The 22505-nt window shown below is 42.0% G+C and overlaps 1 protein-coding gene across 4 annotated transcripts in view; it reads right to left on the bottom strand.

The window, feature by feature from the left end:
- PAK3 (p21 (RAC1) activated kinase 3) overlaps positions 1-22505 on the bottom strand; it is a 136540-nt gene that overhangs the window by 5600 nt on the left and 108435 nt on the right. For all 4 annotated transcript variants that reach the window (XM_054839345.1, XM_054839344.1, XM_054839343.1 and 1 more), the window contains 10 exons: positions 21646-21799; positions 19856-19893; positions 17155-17286; positions 16018-16180; positions 11307-11370; positions 7540-7588; positions 5243-5355; positions 4236-4353; positions 3222-3321; positions 2607-2803 (listed from right to left, as the gene is read on the bottom strand). In XM_054839345.1, coding sequence (XP_054695320.1) covers positions 2607-2803; positions 3222-3321; positions 4236-4353; positions 5243-5355; positions 7540-7588; positions 11307-11370; positions 16018-16180; positions 17155-17286; positions 19856-19893; positions 21646-21799 — 1128 coding nt within the window. The remainder of the gene's footprint in view (positions 1-2606; positions 2804-3221; positions 3322-4235; positions 4354-5242; positions 5356-7539; positions 7589-11306; positions 11371-16017; positions 16181-17154; positions 17287-19855; positions 19894-21645; positions 21800-22505) is intronic.

Here is a 22505-nt window from a genome sequence, read left to right as displayed (position 1 = left end):
GCGTCAGTCTTATTCTGTCCATCTGCAGCTGATCTCAGCCACCGGACACAGTTTAAATCGTGCTACACAAGGGATGTTACTTCTCCTGCGGTAAAGGAATCCAGCACTGATGTCAACCTTGGAAATTTTATTCCAGTTACATTCACCGGACTGTGAAACAGGAGTGCCAGGACAAATGGAGCTCTTAGTTACTTGTTTTTTCACAGAATAAGAATCATGAGGAAGAGTCATCTTCAGCTAGGCGCTGCACCTTTTAAATATTTCTACAACAGAAAAAGATCTATGAGAAGCTGAAGTTCCTTCTTCTCAGGTATCTTTTGCTGTCCTATGATACAGCTGGCAAACAAGTACAGTATGAAGGAAATGAGTGTTTGCAGTAGCTGCAAAGGGGCAATAAGCTCATCAATTTGTTTAACATACCAAGAAACGAGAAAGGATTCGGCATACAATTGTAGCTGCAGTCTGTGAAAATGATACCTTGAAGTTATCCAGGCCACCCAGATACATGACAGAACAATATACAGATGATTTAGAAGTCTGAAACTGCAGAAGATCCACAGCATTTGGAAAATATGCTACAGTTTTGAGGAAAATTGATGTGCTGTGGTTAATAAATGAAAAAGCAAACAGAAATGCTTAGGGTTTGGCTTTTGTTTTTGTTGGTTTTTTTTAAATTGAAACTGAGGAGGTCCAGCCTGCATTTCAAAGGATATCTATTGCACCCATGTTTGTCCTGCAGGCCCTAGGCATATGCCCGATGGAAGGAAATCACAGTGATAGAAAACAAATACCATCACAGAAATATCCAGGACGCTCATGGCTGGAAAATGGTTCATTCCTGCAAGTTCTGCGTAGGCTGCAAAGAACCTGAGCAACATGGGATTTTTTTGCTCTACATGTGGAAAACAACAAATGCATCTACATTAAGACTGCTGTTAATTCTATGATTAATGATCCTTTGATGTCCTTATAATTTATTTATGTATTTAAATTAGTGTCAGTAACTGAAGCTCCTGCGTGCCTTCCATTATTAAAACAATCATTCATAAAAATTAAAGATCATCCAAAACCCACTTAGCTGTAAAAACAGGTCTTGCTTATAAGCTCTCCTGTTTGGATGCAGCTGAGACCTCTCACTCAGGTCTCTGATTCCACATACAACAGCAGATGGATCCTGTCCTGTTGGGGTTGATTTACCTTAATAAAACTGGCTGATAACTGGGGAACTTCAGGCGGTCCATCGCAAGCTGTTCACTGTTCCTAGCTCAGGGGCAAGAACCTCTGCAAAAGAGTTCGGGAAGCTAATACAGATGGTACCAACTTCAGCTGCCTGATTTTAATCTGCTGCAATTTTATTCAGACACCTGAAGATGCCTTCAAGCTCTAAGCGTTCAAGTTGATCTTAACTCCAGCAGGAGATGAGGCGTGTATGGAGAAAAAGAGCATTTCAAATAATCTGGGTAAGGGCAGGAATAACTGAATGTGAATTTGGTCCAAGACAAGGAATCCAGTGATCTAACGGTTGACCTGAGACTTCTCGAGGAGCCCTCATCAACATTTGAGGTTAAGGAAGCAGGGAATTTTCAGCATCCAGACCAGTAACGCTAATTCTCTTCATCTGTTTTTGCTGCTTTATACAAGACAAATGCAATTTTTGCAAGGGTCTTCCATGGAAGCAAGTGGAATACGGGGTCCTGTCTTTGCAGGAAACTGAAGCAAAACTGGTGATGTGCAAAAGTCTCTGCTGGTAAAACTCGGCTGCAGTGGCTCAGGCCTGCTGCCACCCTGCCAGCTATGGTGCACTCTGCTCATTCAGCACCAGTCTGAATCCAAACCTGTTTGTTTCTTATCCCCGCTCACGAGGTAGCACAGCGCACATCGCTCCACACGTGTGTGCTGGAACAAAAACCCCAGGGCACCTACCAAACCAAGAGAAGCCTTCGAAGAAAACTCAGGAACCCTTTTTCAAAAAGGGTGGAAGACTGACATTTGGATAATTGTTGTATTCCTTTCTCAGGCAGCATGGCTGGGGATATTTCCTGACCCTTCTGTTTCTGCTTTCAGTCCACAGTACAAAGTCTGGGTGCCACAGACCAGAGAGAGCACAGCCTTACTGCTACAAGAAAAGCTACAGGTCATGCTCTATTTTATTTCTAGCCTTAGCAAAAATTATGTATGTAATTTTATGTATGACACATAGGTCAAAATTAATTTCCTCATAAATTCCTGCATCCTATCAGGAGTTAACTGTGCAGGATTTAACTTTGTTTCAGCTATCAGTCATGAGGTTTTATCTTGGTATACATTCCTCCACTATTGCACGCTCATTTGGTATAAGAACTGGTCATTTCATTTTAAGGAATTAGGATAAAACTGAAAACTTCAGAGCATTAACAACACATTAGTTTACTACAAGTATCTGTGCTACAGTATATGCTGATGTGCTCCAGTGATAGCTTTTGAAGCTGGCCTTGCTGGAACCAGTTCAAGCTGATGTGACTGGGATTTTGTCTCACGGGAGACAAAACACGGGAGAGATTAAAAGCACAGTGGTATCTGACTTTATTTGCACCTTACCCTGGTATGTGACCTTATTTGCACCTTACCCTGAGAGGATTTTCATTAAGATAAGGAGGTTCTCCTTCCACCATTTCTATTGCCATGATCCCAAGTGACCAGATGTCCACTTTGGGGCCGTATGCTTTTCTTGTCACCACTTCTGGTGCCATCCAGTAAGGAGTCCCGACCATTGTGCTCCGTTTACTCTGCTCAGGGGTGATCTGAGCACAGAAGCCAAAATCAGCTGAGGAGAAAAACAAGTATTGTTAAAGCCAGCTTGAATTATGAAACCAAGCAAAAGAAATCCCTGCTATATGCCTGAGAATCTAGCTGGAAAAGCGGCCGTGCTCTGTTTACTCAGTGCTGTAGCCAAGGAAATACTGAATTGGCCACTTAAAAACCCCTCAAGTTTCATGCGGTGGCTTTTATTCACTTGAAGCCTTAGATCGTAACTCTCTCCCTCTGGAAGGGACGTACACAAACCAAAGCCACTCTTGATACCTCTTCCCTCTCTAGACCTCTCTGCAGGTTGGAATCATGCTCTTAGCTTGCAGCAGTGGTCAGCGCACTACCGCAGACATCACTTTTGGGTAACTGGCAGACAGTCAAAAGCAGCTCTGCACCACATCCTGGGAACGCTGTGCCTGACCAAGAATACCTACTCAATTTGACAGATCCATCCATTCCGAGAAGAATATTGTCGCTTTTGATGTCTCTGTGAATCACTTGGTTTGAATGAAGGAAATCCAGTGCTTGCAGGCACTGATAGATAAAAAAGAAACACCAGGGTAAAAATTAATGACCTGATTTCATCACCCAAGAAAGGAAATGGCTCTAAAAGATTTAATTTCTAGATGAATTGTGAGTAATGGCAGAATATTGTGCTGTCAAGAGGAATAGCTTGCTGCTTCCACACTATTAGAGTAATAACTTTCTAAATGAAGGCATATTAGCTTTTGAAAGAGAAATGCCAATTATTGTTACAGACTATACCCTAAAAGCACGAACAGAATGACTGCTGCTGCAATGGATGTGCTTTCTCCATCCATATGACAAACTATTGTTTGCCAAAAAAGAAAAAAGAAAAAAGTCCCTTCCTTCAGTATGAAGTGGATCACTTTTGGGTGGGAGGTTACATGACCATGATTTTATTGTTAGGCTCTACAGCAGATTTAGAAATAGCACGTTAGTCATTTTTCAGAAGCAAACACCATTTTGGGTGGAATGCTATCCTTTTAAGCCGAGGACTCTGATAAATGAATTTCTATTTTTCTTTGCTGTTATTTTAAAACTCTGCCACCATCACGTTTGCTTTTACAGACAAGGAATGCAGCACAGACATACTCCAGGCAAGTGTTTAAGGAGGCAAAGTTGAGAACAGTAAAACTAAAAGAAAAAAAAAGAAAAAAAAAAAAAAAGAAAAAAAAGAAAAAAAAAGAAAAAAGGAAAAAAAGGAAAAAAAGAGATAGTACAATAACAGTATGTAAGAGTATGATAACAGAGTATAATAATTGCAGTGATAATGGCAGGCAGTTCACTTAAGATGCTCTTTCTTCTCCATATTATAAAAGCAACACAGAAACAAAGCTCTGAACATGAAACCACTCGTGTACTTACCACCTGTTTAGAAGTACCACCCTGCCCAAGTAATCGGAAGCACGTGCAGGATCCCTTACCTCCCTACAGACGGCTGCTATCTGTCCCTCATCCATACACGTCTCTGTGACAACATCGGTTAAAGAGCCTCCAGCCAAGTACTCCATAACCACCCAGAGTTCATCACCGACTAGGTAGCTGAAAGAAGAAAACAATGGCATTGAGATGAATGTGTATAGCTAAATTACCTTATGAAAAAGACTACAGTTGATTTTTGTTCCCAGGTAGTTTTAAATGAAGAGAGAATAAAACGAATAGACATTCCTTCTAGGCTATACAGTACTCAGAATCTGTGTGGTCTAAATGAGAAAGGCAAGTAAGTGAAAAATTAGATGTCTTAGATGGCAAGCAAGTGAAAAATGCTGTTTAGTAACAGTGAAGATAAATCTTGAACCAGGACATATCACATCATCTGGTTCATCATCTCAATGCATAAATTCCATGATTAACTCCAGGAACAAGGCAACAGAACTTTCATAGCTGTCCATGGTAGGAGGGTGTGTACCACTGAGGACAGAAATTGGTCAACAGTTTGGAAAACCTTACATAAAATACATTCAGAAACAGGAAAAACAATTTAAAACTGGCAAATTACGTGTTTCTGGAAACAAGAACCTAGTCTTCCGGGCATCCACAGCAATGGAAAATAGTGGGAACAGCCCAAAGGAAATAATTTCTATGATGATTTATCAGCACTTACCATAAAACACAGAAAATATGATCAACTAAAAAAACCCAACAACAACAAAACAACATGGAGATAGTGAACTTACAGGCTGTTTAGTAAGATATGACTGATCCAGGTTTTTGAAAACAGTCTTCAACCAATATATACCAGAAATTATTAATGTAGAAAAAACACAATCTCCTCCCATACATTGTATATGAGTAGATAAATAATAGAGGTCAATTTTCTGCCAGTGACCAAAGGTTGGTTGGGTGGGGATTTTTTTTTGTTTATTTGTTTTAAATCTTTGGCTTGCAGTATGTAAATGAATATTCATGTGACAATACCAGAACTACTTACCTGTCTAAATAGTTAACAATATTGGGGTTCTTATTTTCCCTCATGACTAGGATTTCATTAATAATTAGTTCCTTTTTGGGCTGTTGTTGGAGATTCATTTGCTTTATGGCCACCTAAAATGACAGCAAAAACCATTAACTTAAGTAGTCTGTTGCACGAGATCAGAATGAACGTGGAGTGAGTGTTTTTGGAATGATGGAGCAGAGCTGTGCCAAACTGTCCTGTTATTAGACGTAAGAGCTCAGTAGCTTACAACACCCTATTTCTCTGCTAGCTTGAGTGCTCGTTACAGAACACATGGCCATATACATTTTGCCTTGTAAAATCTTTAAAAATGATCTTTAAACTATCAAACACAAATCTCTAACAACACTCTCTGGACCTACAATCTTCTCAAATGTCCTTAGTTTATCACCACTATTATTATTCATGCATGTTTTGCAAGCAGTGTTTTGGGTTTGCATGGCCAGGTTTTGGTAGCAGGGGGCTGCAGGGGTGGCTGCTGTGAGAAGCTGCCAGAAGCTTCCCCCATATCTGATAAAGCCAGCACCAGCCAGCTCCAAGATGGACCTGCTGCTGGCCAAGGCCGAGCCCATCAGCAATGGAGGTAGCTCCTCTGAGATAACATAGTTAAGAAGGGGGGGAAAAAACCTGCTCCACAACAGCATCCAAGAGAGAGGAGTGAGAATATGTGAGTGGAACAACTCTGCAGGCACCGAAGTCAGTGAAGAAGGCAGGGAGGAGGTGCTCCAGGCACCAGAGCAGAGATCCCCCTGCAGCCTGTGGAGAAGACCATGGTGAGGCAGGCTGTCTCCCTGCAGCCCGTGGAGGTCCATGGTGGAGCAGATATCCACCTGCAGCCCGTGGAGGTCCATGGTGGAGCAGATATCCACCTGCAGCCCGTGGAGGACCCCACGCCAGAGCAGGGGGGTGCCCGAAGGAGACTGTCACCCCGTGGGGAGCCCGTGCTGGAGCAGGGACTGTCAGCGCTAACACTGCTGTCCTTCAAGATTTGTTTCTCACCCCCCTGGCCCCCCACTTCCCTGCGAGCAGTTCATGGGCTGTAATGGGCTGTCACAGGCTGTCACTGACACTGGACCTAAACACAACTGTATTATTTAGGAGAGATCTTTGCTCCTGGTATACATCATCTCATTTGTCAGTGTGTGTGTCAACCAGCTTCAGTATGCCTAAACCACAAAATTCCATCCTAAACACGATCTCTCGTTAATTAGGTCTTGCACTATACTTTGAAGATGAAACACATGATGGAGAAAATGCTAAGTAGTATTACTGTCTGAACCTGTGATTAAGATAAATTGGGACTGAATGACAGCAGCCTCCATCAGCTAGTTGATGCATTAATATATTTAGTAATTAAGACACAGCTAGCGTGTCCTTCTGTGAAAGATACCGCTTCCCTCCTTGCATTCTTTCTGGTAGTTAATAAGGACAAAGTCTGCCCGAAACTAGGCGACGTGATGAAGCTATGTATTCTTCACAGCAACAGGGGAATCTGTGACCACCTCCAGGGTTCTCCTGAGGCGTCTCATTATGACAGATCTTTAAATTTTACAATTTGTATTGCTAACCGATCTATGGCCAGGTCCACAGGCAGATTTTATGCTGTAAATGTACAGAGTTAAATTGTATATATAGACCAACATTCTCTGTAATAGCACAACTTCATGCACACTGGGGAACAGAGATATAACAATTTCTAAGCCAATACATTTACACTGGCAATAAAAATTACATATTTTTTTATCAGACCCAAAAAGCTTGCTGGCATTTCTTTACAGATTTCTTTCCATTAAATACCCATTCAGGGATGATGTAACGTGGTACCAGGCTGGACTGTGGAGAGCACTGACCTGTTCCAATGACAGAGTAAGTAAACAAATCTCTTACAATCAGCCTTAAAAGCTATGGGCGAAGCAGCAACCCAACCACAGAGAGCACCAAGGCTCTTACTGATTCCAGGGGGACCAGGACCTCCCCCCAGGAATTCGCAGGCACCTTTTTCAGGCATTAATCAACACCTCAATGTAACGGTTGCTGGAAAGTGGATGGCTGTTCAGTTACTGAGGCACAGAACCACATCGCCCTTAAAGAGCTTTCACTGAAAAACCGAGGACAGCAGAAGATGTATTTTCCCAGCTGACACTAGTCCGTGCTTTGGAGGAACAGCCTTTGCAGTAAAGATCTACTGGTGACCCAAAACTCCCATCCACAGTTTGCACCAGAGGGGAAAGCACTGAATACCTGCAAAACCTGCTGGGACCATTGACGCTTACCTCTTGTCCTGTGGCAATGTCGATTGCCGTATAAACAGTTCCCGATGCCCTAGAAACAGAAAAAAAAAAAAAAGAGAAGCTGTTTAGTCCCTATGAGTGAAAGCAAGCCCAGACAGGAGATCTCTGCTGCCTGTAGTGTTTATAAATCACCTCTGTTCACCCAGTCCTTCAGCCAGCAGCCCACCAGCCCTCTGCCATGCAGGGCATCCAAGATAAAACTTATGTCCAACATGAAGAAAAAGGCCTGGTGCAAATCTCAATCATACACACTAAATTATTTTAGTTCAAAACTTAAGGGGGGGTCTACAAAAAATGGAAAATAATATATTTAATTATTTTTCCATTTTCTTGAGTTTTGCTTTGTTATTTTTTCCCCCCTTTTTGTGCATGTATGTGTGTGGGTTTTTTCCAGGGAATGTAACATACACAGTCTAGTTATGCCTTCTCAGCCCTCTGATTTGAATCTATCTGCAAAATTCAGGAAACACCATGCAGTCATTCTGAGAACCCTGAAGACATGTGGCAGCCATTTGAGGAAAGGATATAGACATGGCTTTCTCCAGCATGCAAGGAAACTATTCTCCAGCCATCCTGCGAGGTCACTGCTAGAGCAGGTTAAGGCACATATTGTTTCACACGCAAATGGAGAACTACTCAAAACAGAGGATCCTTAGACAGCTGCTTTGTGTGTCAAGAGCCATCAGCAGCTGCTTCTGTTAGATGCACCAGACATGTGAAGGACTCTTCATGGTGTCTATATGTCTTGCCTCCATGGCAGACGTCGGTTGTGTTGTAGAGCCACCAGAAATAAATGGCGTGCTCACCTGCAGACTAGACAGCGTGGGGTTTTGTTTGCCATCGGCCTCTCTCATTAAAAGAGGTTCTTCCCCTGTAATGATGTGAAGGGCCAGAAAGGCCACCATCAGAGGAAATCCTTTGGGTTTAAAAGCAACTGCAGGCTTGTAAACCCTAATGGGGCTTCCTTCTGAGCTAAACCACAGGTTTACACTGCCGTCATTTAAGAAGTCCATGTCTGCATGGGCAGGAATCCTGAGAAGCGGGAACACACATCCGGCAAGGGTCCCACTCACTGAAAATGCTAAAAATCAGTTTATTCGTGATCCTCCGGCTTGTTTGTTTACCTGCAGGCTGAAATATTTCTGAAGCATTTTAATTCAACAGGCACCAGAGACTGTGTGTCTGCGTTGAGAACAATGTTCTCATTGGGCACGCCATGTATTCTTTTAATATAAATGCAAATGCCTTTTCCTATGACTAATTGTCGAGATTAATCCAATTTGTTTTCATAAAAAGCCAACACCATTTATTCAGACTTGCTAACACTGTGATGTACCTCCTGAGCAAAGTCCTGTCAGGGTTTATTTAAAAACAGCTATTTAAATTAGGATGCTTTTCGTATGCCCCAGGCCATCTGTGAGGAGTTTAGATAAAGGTGAGTAATTTAAGTAAAGCTGTGAATTAATTGCAAGGGCTCTGTGATTCTGCATTACCAACTTTTACTTCTAAGCAACTATAATTTCTGATCTGTATCTAACTTTTAAACACTTCTGTAATATCTTGGGTTTAATGCAGTTAGGCAAGTACCAGGGCTCACAATTAGATCTGTGTCATTGTGATGCAGTGCAGTACAAGTTAAAAAAAACAACCTGAACCCAGGCTGCTCATGGCTCCATACTAATTTGTCTTTCTAGCAAGAGCTAACACTGCTTGAGCAAACACAGCTTCTTTATCAAGCACTAGTTAACTAAGTTTCCTCCGGTGTCAGCAGCATCTTCAGTCCTCAGCTGGAGACAGATGACAAACCAGAGGCTCAGCACTGAAGCTGACCTGTTCTTCAGCACAGGGCTGCTGACGACCATTCACTGCAAAGGGGCTGTAAAACCATCACACCGTTTATTAAACTTACCAGCTGTATGAAGCCATGAAGCACTACGAGCCAGTCAAGTTGCTTTTCCTTGCATAAGAAGTCACTCTCTACCTGCAGTTCTCTTGCTGCCTTGCAGTGCTCTCATGAGCAGCTACAAAAACACTACTCACTTCCAACACTACTAGTGCCTTTGGCATAACTGTACCCAACTCATTGCAAAGGCGGGCAGCTCAGGAACTGGCACCTGCATCAACTAAGCACATCAGCACCATCTGAGGCAGTGCATCTCAGCCCAGCCCTGCTGCAGACAGACACGTTAACCCCAGCCATGCAGCAGTCCAGTCCCTCCTGATCATCCTGTTTTATTACCTTTGTGATGATTTTTTTTTCTTTAGGATCTTTCCCCATCACTGTAAATTGACCTGCGGCATTACAGTCATGAGCTGGTTACGGCAGCACGCTCCTCTGTAAGAAGGGCATGCAATCTTCAGGCTGTACTAAGAGCTGGAGGAAATCAATTTAAGATACCCTTTTGGGCCAGATATTAGCCACTTGTCTTTCCACCAGTTGTTGAGGCACCTTTGTACAAGCTCACTCCTAGGACTGTCAAAATAAAAGATTATGAGGGTGATGGTCATATTCTCACGGTGACAGCAATAATCTGCTTCACACGCACGTTTATTCTGACTCTCACTTCTTCAGCTGACACATCTTTTGAGACACTGGCACAGCTCTAAGTGTCCCCTGACATTTTACAAATTACAATAAGAACCAAAGCTTTGGGTAGAAAGCAAGCTGGAATCTGAGAAAAGGTTTTTATAGAATGAATGGAGCAGAAACACCTTCCCACAAGTACCCTACCAAACAAGATACCTCTACGATACAGCCTGCCAGAGAAAGAGCACAAGTGTGTCTGGCTTTCTGCAGTACCTTATCAGTTCTAGGTCAGCAACATGCTACCCTGAGTTCAAACCTCACAAACAGTTAAGGCAGAAAACTATCTCCTGATGTCTAAACAGCTTCTGTCATACGCTGACAGCAGCGGGATCCTGGCGTTACACAAATGGCACTAGCCCTCCTGGAATTACAGCGCAGCCAAGGAAACTCTGACCAAGCAGGGAGTCTGTCCGTATTTAAAATGCAAGTTAGATACCTAATTTTGATGTAATTTTGTTTGTTCTTGCCTCCTCACATAGGAAATATTTACAGTAAGCAAAGTTGAGTTTCAAAAGGAAATAGCTTGGTTGATTATTTTCAGTAAACTCCTAAAACCTGCAGGATCCACGAGTGGTCTACCATCAGGCAGATGATGCATTTTGTCATAAAATACTTAGCACACTGACATTGTGTTTATTACTGAATTTTTATTTTTTTGCTACCTCTGCTAGAAAAGCTTATTATTTAATCTCTGGTTTCAATCTCTAAACTATGTGGTTATAATCCTGGTCATTGAATATTCTTTTAAGCAAAACATTTGAAAGAAATGTTATTGAGAACTGTTATTTATCTGACAGCTACCAGGTGGTAAGTTGCTCTTTTAGGCAATAAAGTTTTTTCTCCTTTCTTTAGCATGGCCATATTATTTTGAGACATACAAAAATGATTTCTCCTAAGAAAATAAGCAGATAGGTGCCACACACTTGAGGGACGGTAGATGTCCCAGGTCCTGCTCCTTGCTGCAAACAAGCCATTGCCAGCATCGAGTTGTCTTCGACTATGCCTTCAGACCAGAGTTATAAATTCTCATCAGTACTGAGAGACAGGAGAATCTAAACCCATGATCTGAACATGTTTGGAGCTTGCTCGATTGCATATTTGATATTACACCAGCAAAATACCCGGCCCATGTTTTTGTATAAGTAACTGTGACTGGACTTACCCTTGGCCAATTTTTTCAAATCGAGTGTATTTCTTCTTAGGATCTCCCACACTCACAATGCTCCCTGAAAGAAACAAAATTAAAGATGCTTACTTAAAAACAGAGATACCACCTTGCGGCAGATCAGAAACGCAGCCCCACTGTCTGGGGTTGTGAACCGTTTGTAGTCAGCTGGGTAACACGACAACAATACAGGCAGCTCCATAGCACGGATTTTCTATAGTCCTTTGGAGAGTTACCTGGACAGGAAACTAAGAACATGGAGAAACATTCACAGGAGACAGATATCAGAAAAGAACAAGTACCAATGCAAGTGATTGTTGTCCATTAACATTAACGAGAGCTGGAACAACAGAGCCTTTATTTTCTTAGGAATAAATACTCTGTGTGATTCAACAGAAGGTTTAATGCTCCTGAAGATTAAATGCACCTTGGGTTCTGGAATCAATTTTTATGAACAGGTGCCATTTTCAGAACAGGAAGAATAATGCAAAGTGTTTCCAGGAGGGGATCTTCTCAACCTTTCAGCAGTTTGCCAAAAGAATGCCTTTATGTTTTTAAAGCACAGCATCTCATGTTACAATCAATAATTATGGGGCTTTAAGAACTACGACCCTCGTAATTCATTACCAGGCTAAGTTCTGAAGACGACCTTGCTTGTGCCATTTTAAGAACCGCACTGCTTGTCTTCAACCTGACTCAGATCAGTAACTAGGGTTTGACTTGCACTCTCCATGCCGCACACATGCTGATCTTCACAAAGAAGCACAGCCGTGATGGATTTAACAAGCACAGCAATATTCCTCAGGCGCTAGCGTTACACAGACAGCTGCACAAATGAGATGCTGATAATTTCATGAGTTCAGGTGATGCGATTCAGAAGCCAGGCCAGATGGGGTGCTGCCGCCTCCCGGCAGCTCTGCGCTGCAGCAGCGGGAAGGGAAGGGAAGGGAAGGGAAGGGAAGGGAAGGGAAGGGAAGGGAAGGGAAGGGAAGGGAAGGGAAGACTGGCCCATCCAGCACAGGGCATGGGACAGTCCAGGTACATCAGCCGCTGTGGAGCTCATGCACCACTGCAAGTTAAATTAAAGCATGCACTGCTTGACAGCTTCGTGCCCACTCGGAGGTGTGGGCAGTCTGAATGGGAAGGAAAGCAAGCAGTAATTAGGATACTGTGTTTGTGTCAAATGACAGTGCTAAAATCTGATAAACTCAAACAAATCTGAAGGAATATATTGTTTTTTCTCGTCTGGTACTTTCCTAGATAAAATACAAACAATGAAGCCTAAGGTGATGGCTCAATGTAAATGACTTCTAAAGATTTAACTTGGAATGTACGTTACTGGAATACTTTAAGAAGATTAGTTCAGGAGGAAAGACTTCCAATGTTTCGCAGCATATTTTGTTTGACTGATCTGGCAGTATTCCTGTATCACAAATACAAACACATACTTATTTGTTCACCTGTGCATCCAAAACAAAACAAGCTGATGTGCCGTTCACTGTAAGTAGTAACAAACACCTCTCCCCCCTGTCGAGGCCATTTCTCTGGAGCAGAGGGCTGTAGCATCCAAACGGGCATCTGACTGGATGCCTCGCCAGGAATCCTGCCTGCCAGCATGGCAAGAAGATGGGGCATCAACACCATCTGGTACGCTCCCTGCTAAAACAATTTTGCTGGCCTTGACAAGATTGCTAATGGGAGCTGCAGGAGAAGAGGTTTCCTTTGCCCTGCGGCACTCGCCCCCCTCGCCCAGTGCTCCAGGAACGCCGGGCAGCGCTCACCGCCGATGGCAGTGTGGGCCCCTGCCTGCAGGCCAAGGATGCCGACAGCAGTGCTGCACCAGCCTGCGAGAGTTAGAGTAACTGCATTGTCTGGAGTCCCAGCCAAGGACGTAACGCTTTCAGGACCTGGTTAACTTTTCATAGTTTCATCTCAGTGAAACGTGTAATGTAAGAGGAAGCTTTCATTCTGCTTCTCTATAGTGGTCTCCACTACAAAATAACTCTTCAGTCAAGAAGAGCGTGACCAGAGGACTGTGGGACTCCCTGTTAACCGGCTGGAAGAAGGGGTGTGAGATAAGAAAGCATACACTCCTGCTCGCACTGCAGCAGGATCCAGATAGGGATCCCCAGAAGACTCTGCAGTACTAAACCAAACTCTGCCATAATCCTGTGCTGGGCTGGACAACAGGAAAAACACTGCGTGGTCAGTGTCTGGCTAGGTGCTATCTTCAGCTAGCTAATGGAACTGTGATCTATCGGAACAGGTATCAGGAGTTCATGGAAGTTCACATTAGAAAAGAATAAAGAAAAAGACTGCAGAACAAATACTTTGAAAAAGAATTTTCCCAATTTGCCGCTGATTTTGCAGTTCAGATTTCTGGAGTTTTTCCTCAAAACTTGAGTAGCTTTTGCAAGTTCGTTGTTTGTGGCTGGTTTCCTGTGCTTAAGCCAACGCACATCAAATATGACAGCACTAAAATCAACAAAGTGACTGGTACGTGGCTCCAGTTCAGAGAAGCACTCCCAACTCTGGACAAAAGATAAACACATCAGCTATTTTGATGTCTTTAAGCACTTTCGCTTATCAAGTCCTAAATTAAGTGGATAAGAAAGCAGAACTGGGCCACTTCTGTTTTATAATTACAGTGGAACTTATTCGTGATTTCATTACAGACAGAATTTTGTTTGATCTTATCTCAATATTACAGGCTTTACTCCCTAGTAAAACTTGTAATGAAAGTGGCTCTAAAAAAACCCCAAGTTATTTCAAGCAGAAAAGAATTATGAAAGCAATTTAAGATAAAAGAGGGCAGGGGACATCTTCCTAAAAGTAGCATAAAATCAGTTGTGGGGGAAGTAGGCAAGATGGAGAAGTCACATGAGTTGAAACAAAACAAAACAGAAAAAACCAACCACCATGCATAATTAAATATAATTAGCTCAGGACTGTAACAAAAAAAGCATCACCCCTGTTTTCAGAGAGCTTCATGAAAGCACAAAAAGATCTTCATCGTCCACATCACGATTTGCCCAAGGCAGACCTTCACACCTTGCTCACTTGGTATCAAATTCTTAAGAAAGAAAAAGCATGAAAGCATGTACCATTTCAAAGATATAACCCACAATAACTCAAGGGCTCAGTCCTAATCTGGCATACACAGAAGCTTGACTAAACTATACGCATACTTACATTGGGTACCTGCAGATCTCATGGTGGAAGCCTGCCTAAAACATTTAGCCTCCGTTGAAGACACCATACTTCCTCCCTTTATAAGCTAACATACCTGCAAGTAATTTATTTCATTGTGTCCTCAGCTAAAGCTATTGAACTTATCCCTTGGATACTCCCTAATGGCACTGAGATTCAGTTCTTTATAGTCCTGTCAGCCTGCTAAGGGTGCAGAAAGCTCTACGCAAGCAGCTGAAATCTCACAGCTAAGGAAGGTTTGTGCCCCTGCAGTCACACCAGCCACCAGCGGCAGGGCAGGTATGACAAAAAGGTTAGTATAGCACGAGAATGAGCATTGACAACCACCGTGAAGAAGCCACACCCAGGCTGCACCCCTTTACAAGCAGTTGCTCCCCTTAAAGACAGAACATTATTGGCTTTGAGCTCAACCACAAGGAGGTGTAGATAAATCTACTTTTTCTCCTAATAGTTAATGGTATACACAGAGTAAACTGGGCTATGTTACAAAGCCAACAATTTATTATCTGAGAACACGGCACTGACAGCTATTACGTGCAAGAAGCAGACTAAATTGGTTGTACTGCAGAATCACAAAGGGCTTGATGTGTTTTCTTAGAGTATGATCTGCACAGGGGTTTGGGGCCAATGGTTAGGATTCTAATAGCATTAACTGGCTGGGAATTAGCTATGACAAAGTGCCACGTATCTGAGGAATACGCAGTGGATGTGCTGGAGGCTGGCTTCTGAGAAATGCTTGCAGTGCAGTTTTACCTGATCACCTCACATAGATGTGTCTGATACATCTTTATAAGCATCAAGCTAAGAAATAAGGATTGTTATAAAAGTGTGGGGGTTTTTTTTCGCTTTTGGGGCACACTGAAAACACCTCTTCCTCTCTATCCATGTTGTCAACTGATGTTCTTTCAAAGGAGTTCTCTCTGACAAAAACATAGAATTCTTATAAAAATGAACTCTGAAATATGAGTATCATGAACAATCATAAAAACGACACCAACAGAATATCTGGGGCAGGAGAGCTCCTTGAGGCTGAAGGAATCAGCTTAGTGCTGTAGTTGTCTACTGGTAAAACAAACAAACAGCCCCAAAAATACCCCAACAGATTTTTGCAAAGTGTTTTGGCTCTGATGACTAGTGAGAAGTCAGGAGTCTAAAAAGAATTTAGGAACCCAAATATTCTGTTCAATTTGGCCACCAGCACACAGGAGTTCACTAGGTCACTCACTAGGGCACAGCCTTCTGCTCAACCAGAAACAATCTCTGCTTTTGCCTTTAGCATAGAAGGAAGCTCAGGCAAACTCAACGCAGTCACAGGTGCCCTCAGAGGCAGAAGGAATACCCAGGGTGCTCTCTCGGTTCCTCCAAGCACAGTAACAGTTTGTGTAGGGAGTCGTAAGTGACTTTGTGACACTAAACTGAGGATGAGCATTTGTACATACAATCCTGAGACATGCATACAGTACACTGCTTTATCAGATGAGAAATACAAAATACGTACTCAGTTTCTCTAGGATCTCCTCATCTGTCATCTTGGATTTTTTTCGCTGCCGGTCTGTGTTTCTGTACAAAGTGTTTGTGTTTGAGTTTTCGGGTTGGGGAGTGGTGGCTTCTTTAGCTGGTGCTGGTGCAGCGGCAGGTTCAATTACAGAGCGTGTGTAGATCTGTGACAAGAAATTATCTTGTGTCAGAAAGGCAGCTCGCGGAGATGCCCCCGAGATCATATTTCAAATGCAAAACCCTTAGGAAGATGCTGCCTGCCACACCCAGGGCTCTTAAAATGTTTGTTTTCGCTGTCCACTTCTCAAACTGAATGAGTAAAAATGAAAGGCTAGTTTTACGCAAGTTCATGGCCAGCTTCGTTTTCAATTTTCATTGATTTTCTGAAAGATGACTGAAACAATGAATTTACTGTGTTGCAAGGATACAGAAATAGATCTGTTCTGGGCCCCAGAGCCTTGTTCCTTGATGCTTATGTGTTTTCATGGGTAACAAAATGTCTCTTTAGTTGGTACGTAGGTGTCTGAATGGACGCAGGAAGCGTTTCCCTTTTCTGATTACAACTGTTGAACTGGCTTCTCATCAGTATTTTAGGCTTTAGGGAGTGGCCATTAGGAACTGCTCTCCAGTCCTCCAGAGACCCACCTTCTCTTTACAACACGTAGCTGCGTAGGATTCTTCTCACCAAACTTCAATCATGTAAAATTTAAGGGTGTAGTCTAAGCTGTTCGTTTAGCTCCTTACATAGTCTGTGGAGAGGGACAGGTACCTCCGGGGAAAAGTTTCTCCTACGTATCCTGCAAGGGTGTGAACCGCGCCTGATGACTGCTCTCGCCACTGATGACAGAGAGCCTACACAGATACTTCAAAGTTGCTCACTTTTACACGGGTAGCACTAAAAGACGCAATGCTACCCCTTATCTGATACTAACATAAATTCACAGTCCCTGTCAGAATCATGGGAAACTCATGACAATGTGAAAGTTCAAACCAGATTTGCCTGGTCTCAGTGGCTTGGGTGAAGGACTATGTCATGGTAGGACTCCAGCTCTCAGATTCTTCATCTGCAAGTGTTGTCTGATCAGAAACACAGCTCTGAACTACACCTAATACAGTGCTAACCAAAGCTGGGACTTACAGATTTTGTATGTTCAGGCCGTGGTGCGATAACAGGTGGAGGTTCATTGTCATCTTCCTCTTCTTCATCATCTTCATCCTCTTCTTCAGAAACAGAGGGAGCTAGCGGGGGTTCTGATGCTGTTTTTGTGCTCTGTGGACAGATGATAGCATGGGTGACAGTCACCATTTTGGAACTTGGGAGGTTTGATAATTACACACAACTTTAGTTTGCTTAGACATCAGAAGCCAACCTAGACACGCCTATAGCCCTACAGGCCTCAGTTCTAAGTTACGCATGGCACAATACAATTTAAAGGTTACAAATTACCCTGCTATTTTGTTAATTCGGCTTGGTGGTTTTCACTTTTGCTAAAAACAAGTAAATCATTCCCACGCTTAGTCAAATTCTAATTTCACAAAATGTAATGCTTGAATCTATCATTGGAAATCACATCTAGTTGCTGGTTAATTGCTTTGCCATTGTGTCTACAGAAATAGTAACAGTTGATTAAGCTAACAGGTGTCTACTGGCTGGGTTAATTAACACACTTCAAAGTGCAAAGCCTCCGTCGTCATCTTCCTGAGAATTTGGTTTTGGAGAGAAAGGCTATTTGTTTCTTTACCAGTTTACCCACAGGATAATCACATTGCCTGTTTCCACAGTGCTGAATTTCCCTGTTTACTAGCTCCTTTTTTAGCACCATCCTCCTCTTTACCTTATCATAAGTTAACACCTTGATCTTTCCACTGTTTGCCTGTTTCTTATCACAACGCTAACCCAGAGCGAATGTAGCAAGGTGCATCCTGCCGACCTGCCCAGGGCTGCCAGGCTCACCCGGGCTCCCCTTACATAAAATAAATATAATAAAAGCCACTGCCAGGGTGCAGTCGACCTTCAGGCAGACTCCAAGCACGGGGCAGGCAAGGGAAGTCTGGCTGATCAGTTGTCTACACGTGAATCGAAGCCTACAGTGCAGATATTTAAAGTTAGGCGAGTTGAGACCCCTCCACACCAGTCCCAGCTGCTACTCAGAGACAGGAGGTTCGATCATGCTGTCACAAATTTGCTGGTGAAACAACAAAAAAACTGAGAAGGTGCCTTGTTAAGCATTTACCACCTGCTTTAAAGCTGGCTACGACAGGCCACTTAGAGAACTGAAGCAAATCAGAGGTGCTATTCCAAACATTCACATCTTGTTTGTGTTATCTTGAAAACAGCATCAATTTGGTCCAGTAAGGGACAGCCCGCAGGAAACGGGGAGACCTAATCTTCCCGCCTGTGCTTTACTGAATAGATGACTGCATCGCTGCCTTAAGTCACCTGTACTTGAACACGCTGTCACATAGATACACACACAGAGCATTGTGTTTTCTGTGAGAGTCAGTTCCGTTACCCAACTTTTAAAGGTAAACGGTGGAACAAGCTACTAATCTGGCCAAAATAGGGAACGATACACCAGACATTCTAAACACCAGTTTAAGGGCCAACTCTGTCGAGCAAGGGGTGCCCTAATGGGAAGGCGAATGTTACTTTGCCATACATTAGATCAGCGTATAGCTTTCTACGCATCATTAGCGCCTTGCTTACAAGGGGACAGAAGCTGATTAAGGGAAAAATAAAGAAGGGAATAATCACATTTCTGTTATGTCAAATTCTTAGGACTATTTTTTTGACTGGGCTCCATGCTTGGTCTGACAGCACTAAATTGTGCAGCTAGAACATATACAATGTCATATTATTTAATGCCAGACTCCCATTAAGGAGTAAAATGAAATTAAAGTAATTCCAATGACTGCTCGATCCTGTCAGAGAGTTGTTTTCCTTGTACTGTAACATTCAACCAGCATCCTCCGAGTCAGTAACTTCTGAAAGTTAACATCTTGACTGTCTCACCACCGTCTGTGTCTGCTAAAACAAAATACCACAGCATCTGCCAGCGTGTCCATAGCCACTGGAAAAACTATTGGGAAGGCTTACTATGTGCTGGTGAACCCCAAACTTCCTTTCAGAAGTGTGTTTTATTAAAGATAACGAAAGCGGCATCAATGGAAAACCTGAAGTGTGAATATGCAAAGATGGTTTTCATTTCATTGTACACACTCTCTCCTGTGTCATCACAAACCTAAAATTAAGTTGCTTAACACTTGAAAATAAAGGCCAAATCCCCATTCAGTCATTTGCTATTTAATGCGCTAACATTAACACCAATAAATCTGGTCAATATTAACGTGGATGTCATGACTACATCTCTGGGATTTCTATGGCAATCCAGTATTAATTAGAGTGGATGATTATTTAAAACTTTCTTTCAATGGTTCCAGTGAGTTACATATCAATTATAACCTTATTTATATTCAGCTACATATCCAGCTGTACTAAGGATAAATCATAAAATTTAATAGAAATGGATTCTAAGTTGTTAAAGCTAAATTAAAATGGGCTAATTAGACAGTACTGCATATTGTTGCGAATTATATATTCCTCTATGGTTAAGAACAGCAAGCAATCTTCTCTCTGCAAAACCAGATTTTCATCTCTTTAAAAGTTCTTAAACAGAAAATTAGAAAACAGCCAGTGATCCCTTTTGTGCTCTGCAAAGACACTAAAACATACTTTCTTTCAGCCTACAAGGCTGGCGCTCTCTCACAAAAGGCAAAGCTCACTGCTTGCTCCACAATTCTTAAACGCTATGAAAGTGAAAGGTTCCGTTCACACTCACCGAAGGATGGGCTTCTATGTATCCATGGGCACTTTTATCTGCAATGTGCAAGGGAAAATTATCCAGGTGCTGTTATAAAACTGCCTGTTGTGGGGAATCCCACAGAATAAGGAAATCCAACTAGATAGCATTTTTCTTTCACAACATCCCTCCAGTAACAACAGTTATTTTACATAGCAAGCAAGATAACAGGACAATATACTAGGTTATTCTTTTTCTACAGTTTCTTGTGTCTATTTTTTGCCATGTTTTGCCAGTAAATAAAATAAATAGAAACTTGGTCAAGAAAATGCAAATTGTTCTGTAACAGCCAATGCTTCTGGTTCCACCCAAGAACTAAAGCAGGTTTTTTTCCCCCACTTTTTTTTTTTTAAAAATAAATTGCATGCATTTATTCTCTTTAGCTTGATGAAAACGTTTCCCCATAAAACCTTCCCCAAAACCCCCCTTAACCACAGCAGTTCCATTCTGACATAGCACAGCAACAGCTCCTGAGTTCAGGAGCATACACTGTTTTGAATTTTGCATTTCATCACAGAAGTAATTGCTAATTTAGCAAACACTAAGTGTCAAGTTAGACAGTCAAAACTTTTAATTATGGAATATAGAAAAAAAGATGCTTTCCCTCAAAAGACGAGAAATGTTAGTAAATGCTAGAGATAACTGCACAGTTTTTAGAAAGACTTCTGAGAAGCTCTCCCAGTCTGCATTTTGGAAGTTGTATTGGTTGAACCAGCAAATTAAGGAAATTACAGACTCTGCTGCCACAGACTATCATGTGTAGGGAACTGAACCACAGCAGGTTAAATTACAAATGCTGTCCACACCCTGTTGGAGAGAGACACCCCCTTATTAGCTGAAGCTGTTGACATGAGCTTTACCAGAGTAATGGTATCTTAATGGTATTTTTGTTTAAAAATCAACTCTAATATTAAGGAATAGCAAAAGAACACATCCATACAAAAACTAGATGTGCTGCACCTAGTAAAAACCTCCGCTTACTTCCTAGATGTATCATTAGCCAGTTTGTTTAGCAAAAAAGAATGGGCCAAAGAAAAAAAAAGCAAACTGCAGCACAGGCTTGCTCATTTTTGCAATGCTACACTACAATTTTGCAGACTGTACACAACCAAGGGAAAAATGACACCCCCATCACATTTGCAGGCTTTTTGATGGTAATGCTTAAGTCATGAGGATCTTCCTGGAATGAGCGTGCTACGGAGATTGCTCCGGACACCGATGCCTTCCGTCTCATCTTCTGTGGCAACATTACTTTTACATCTCAATAGCAGCCGCTCTAGGTTTGTTTGTGAATTTACACATAGCAACCTAATCTCCTCTACAGCTAATGCAAAAAAATCCTTGAAAATTCTCCTCTATCGCAATGTCTCACGAAAAATCCTCATAGTCCGTAACCTATTATTCAAGGGATCCAAGAGTAACTCATAAAATGCACAAAATGAGTATACCCTGTACCCCAATCTGAATGCTGTGAAGGAACAAGGATGCAAACAAAAGTAAACATGACTTTTGGCCACTAATGCTTCTGACTAAAAAAGGTAATGATTGTTCCATGTAGTATCTTATTTAGTTCTAAAAACAAGCGACAAAGAAAAGACACGGTTTCAATGGCATTTAGGGGACAAAAGGAGAAATACAATTTATTTCAGGAGTATTCCACACAGTGGAATTTTTTTTAAGGTTGCTTCTTAACCACTTGAATGTTGAACTTCGGTCTGACTCATTTTGGGGCCCGACACTCCCTTTTTCGCAGTGAGATGTCAACTTACCTCCTGACGTAAAGCTCATATATTTCTGGTTGTTAACTGTTTCTTTGGAATCATAAAATTTGAGAACATCTAGAACAGCTTGTGGGTTCTTCTTCTGCTCCAGTTTTGTTATGTTGGAGGTCTGTAGTAGTCTGGCCCACTGCTCTGGAATGCCCTGTAGGTGTCAAGGGGAAAGAATGTGCATTTAGAATATTTGACAGCTGCAGCCTCACAGATCTTTACCAAGATCCCATGCTACCTGTAAGATTACTTTCAGAAATTTTGATTGACACCTTACAATTAAAATTAGTAGCTTATATATTAGATGCAATCATTCTCTTCTCTATCAAAATATAGAGCTAAAACCAGGATCCAACTTTAAAAAGAAAAGAAAGTTATGACTGTGATAGGAAAAAAAGTGCATGAAACTCATCTTTAAATCAACTTTGCTCTTCCATGGAATAATGATTTAAGGCTTAGCTTGTTTTCCTCGTGATTCAGTGCAGACATAACAAGACTATTCTATATTTGTGGACAACACAGTTTATTTTAGGAGCTTTACACTGGATTTTTAATGCTTAATAATGCAAACACATTTTGCTGAAATGATCACTGCTGCCTGATTGAAAGGTAAACCCCACCCTGATACAATTAATTTTCAGCATACCAGGGAACACTGCGGGATTAAGAATCTGCATTTAAATTCTCAAAATCGTAACACTAGTTGTACCACTGCTGCTAAGGACATCTCTTTTGGGAGCTCCTGTAGCTCCGTAGGTAGGTTCTCTACTGTAAATATACAGAAACCAGGGACTCAGAAAACAGGCTGAGAGTGCCAAAGCCTTGCATGAATTCTCAGACATCTTACGAGGGTGGCATTT

This window comes from Grus americana, chromosome 12 (genome assembly GCF_028858705.1).
Source record: "Grus americana isolate bGruAme1 chromosome 12, bGruAme1.mat, whole genome shotgun sequence".
NCBI lineage: Eukaryota > Metazoa > Chordata > Aves > Gruiformes > Gruidae > Grus > Grus americana.
This window is presented reverse-complemented; position numbering and strand designations above follow the sequence as displayed.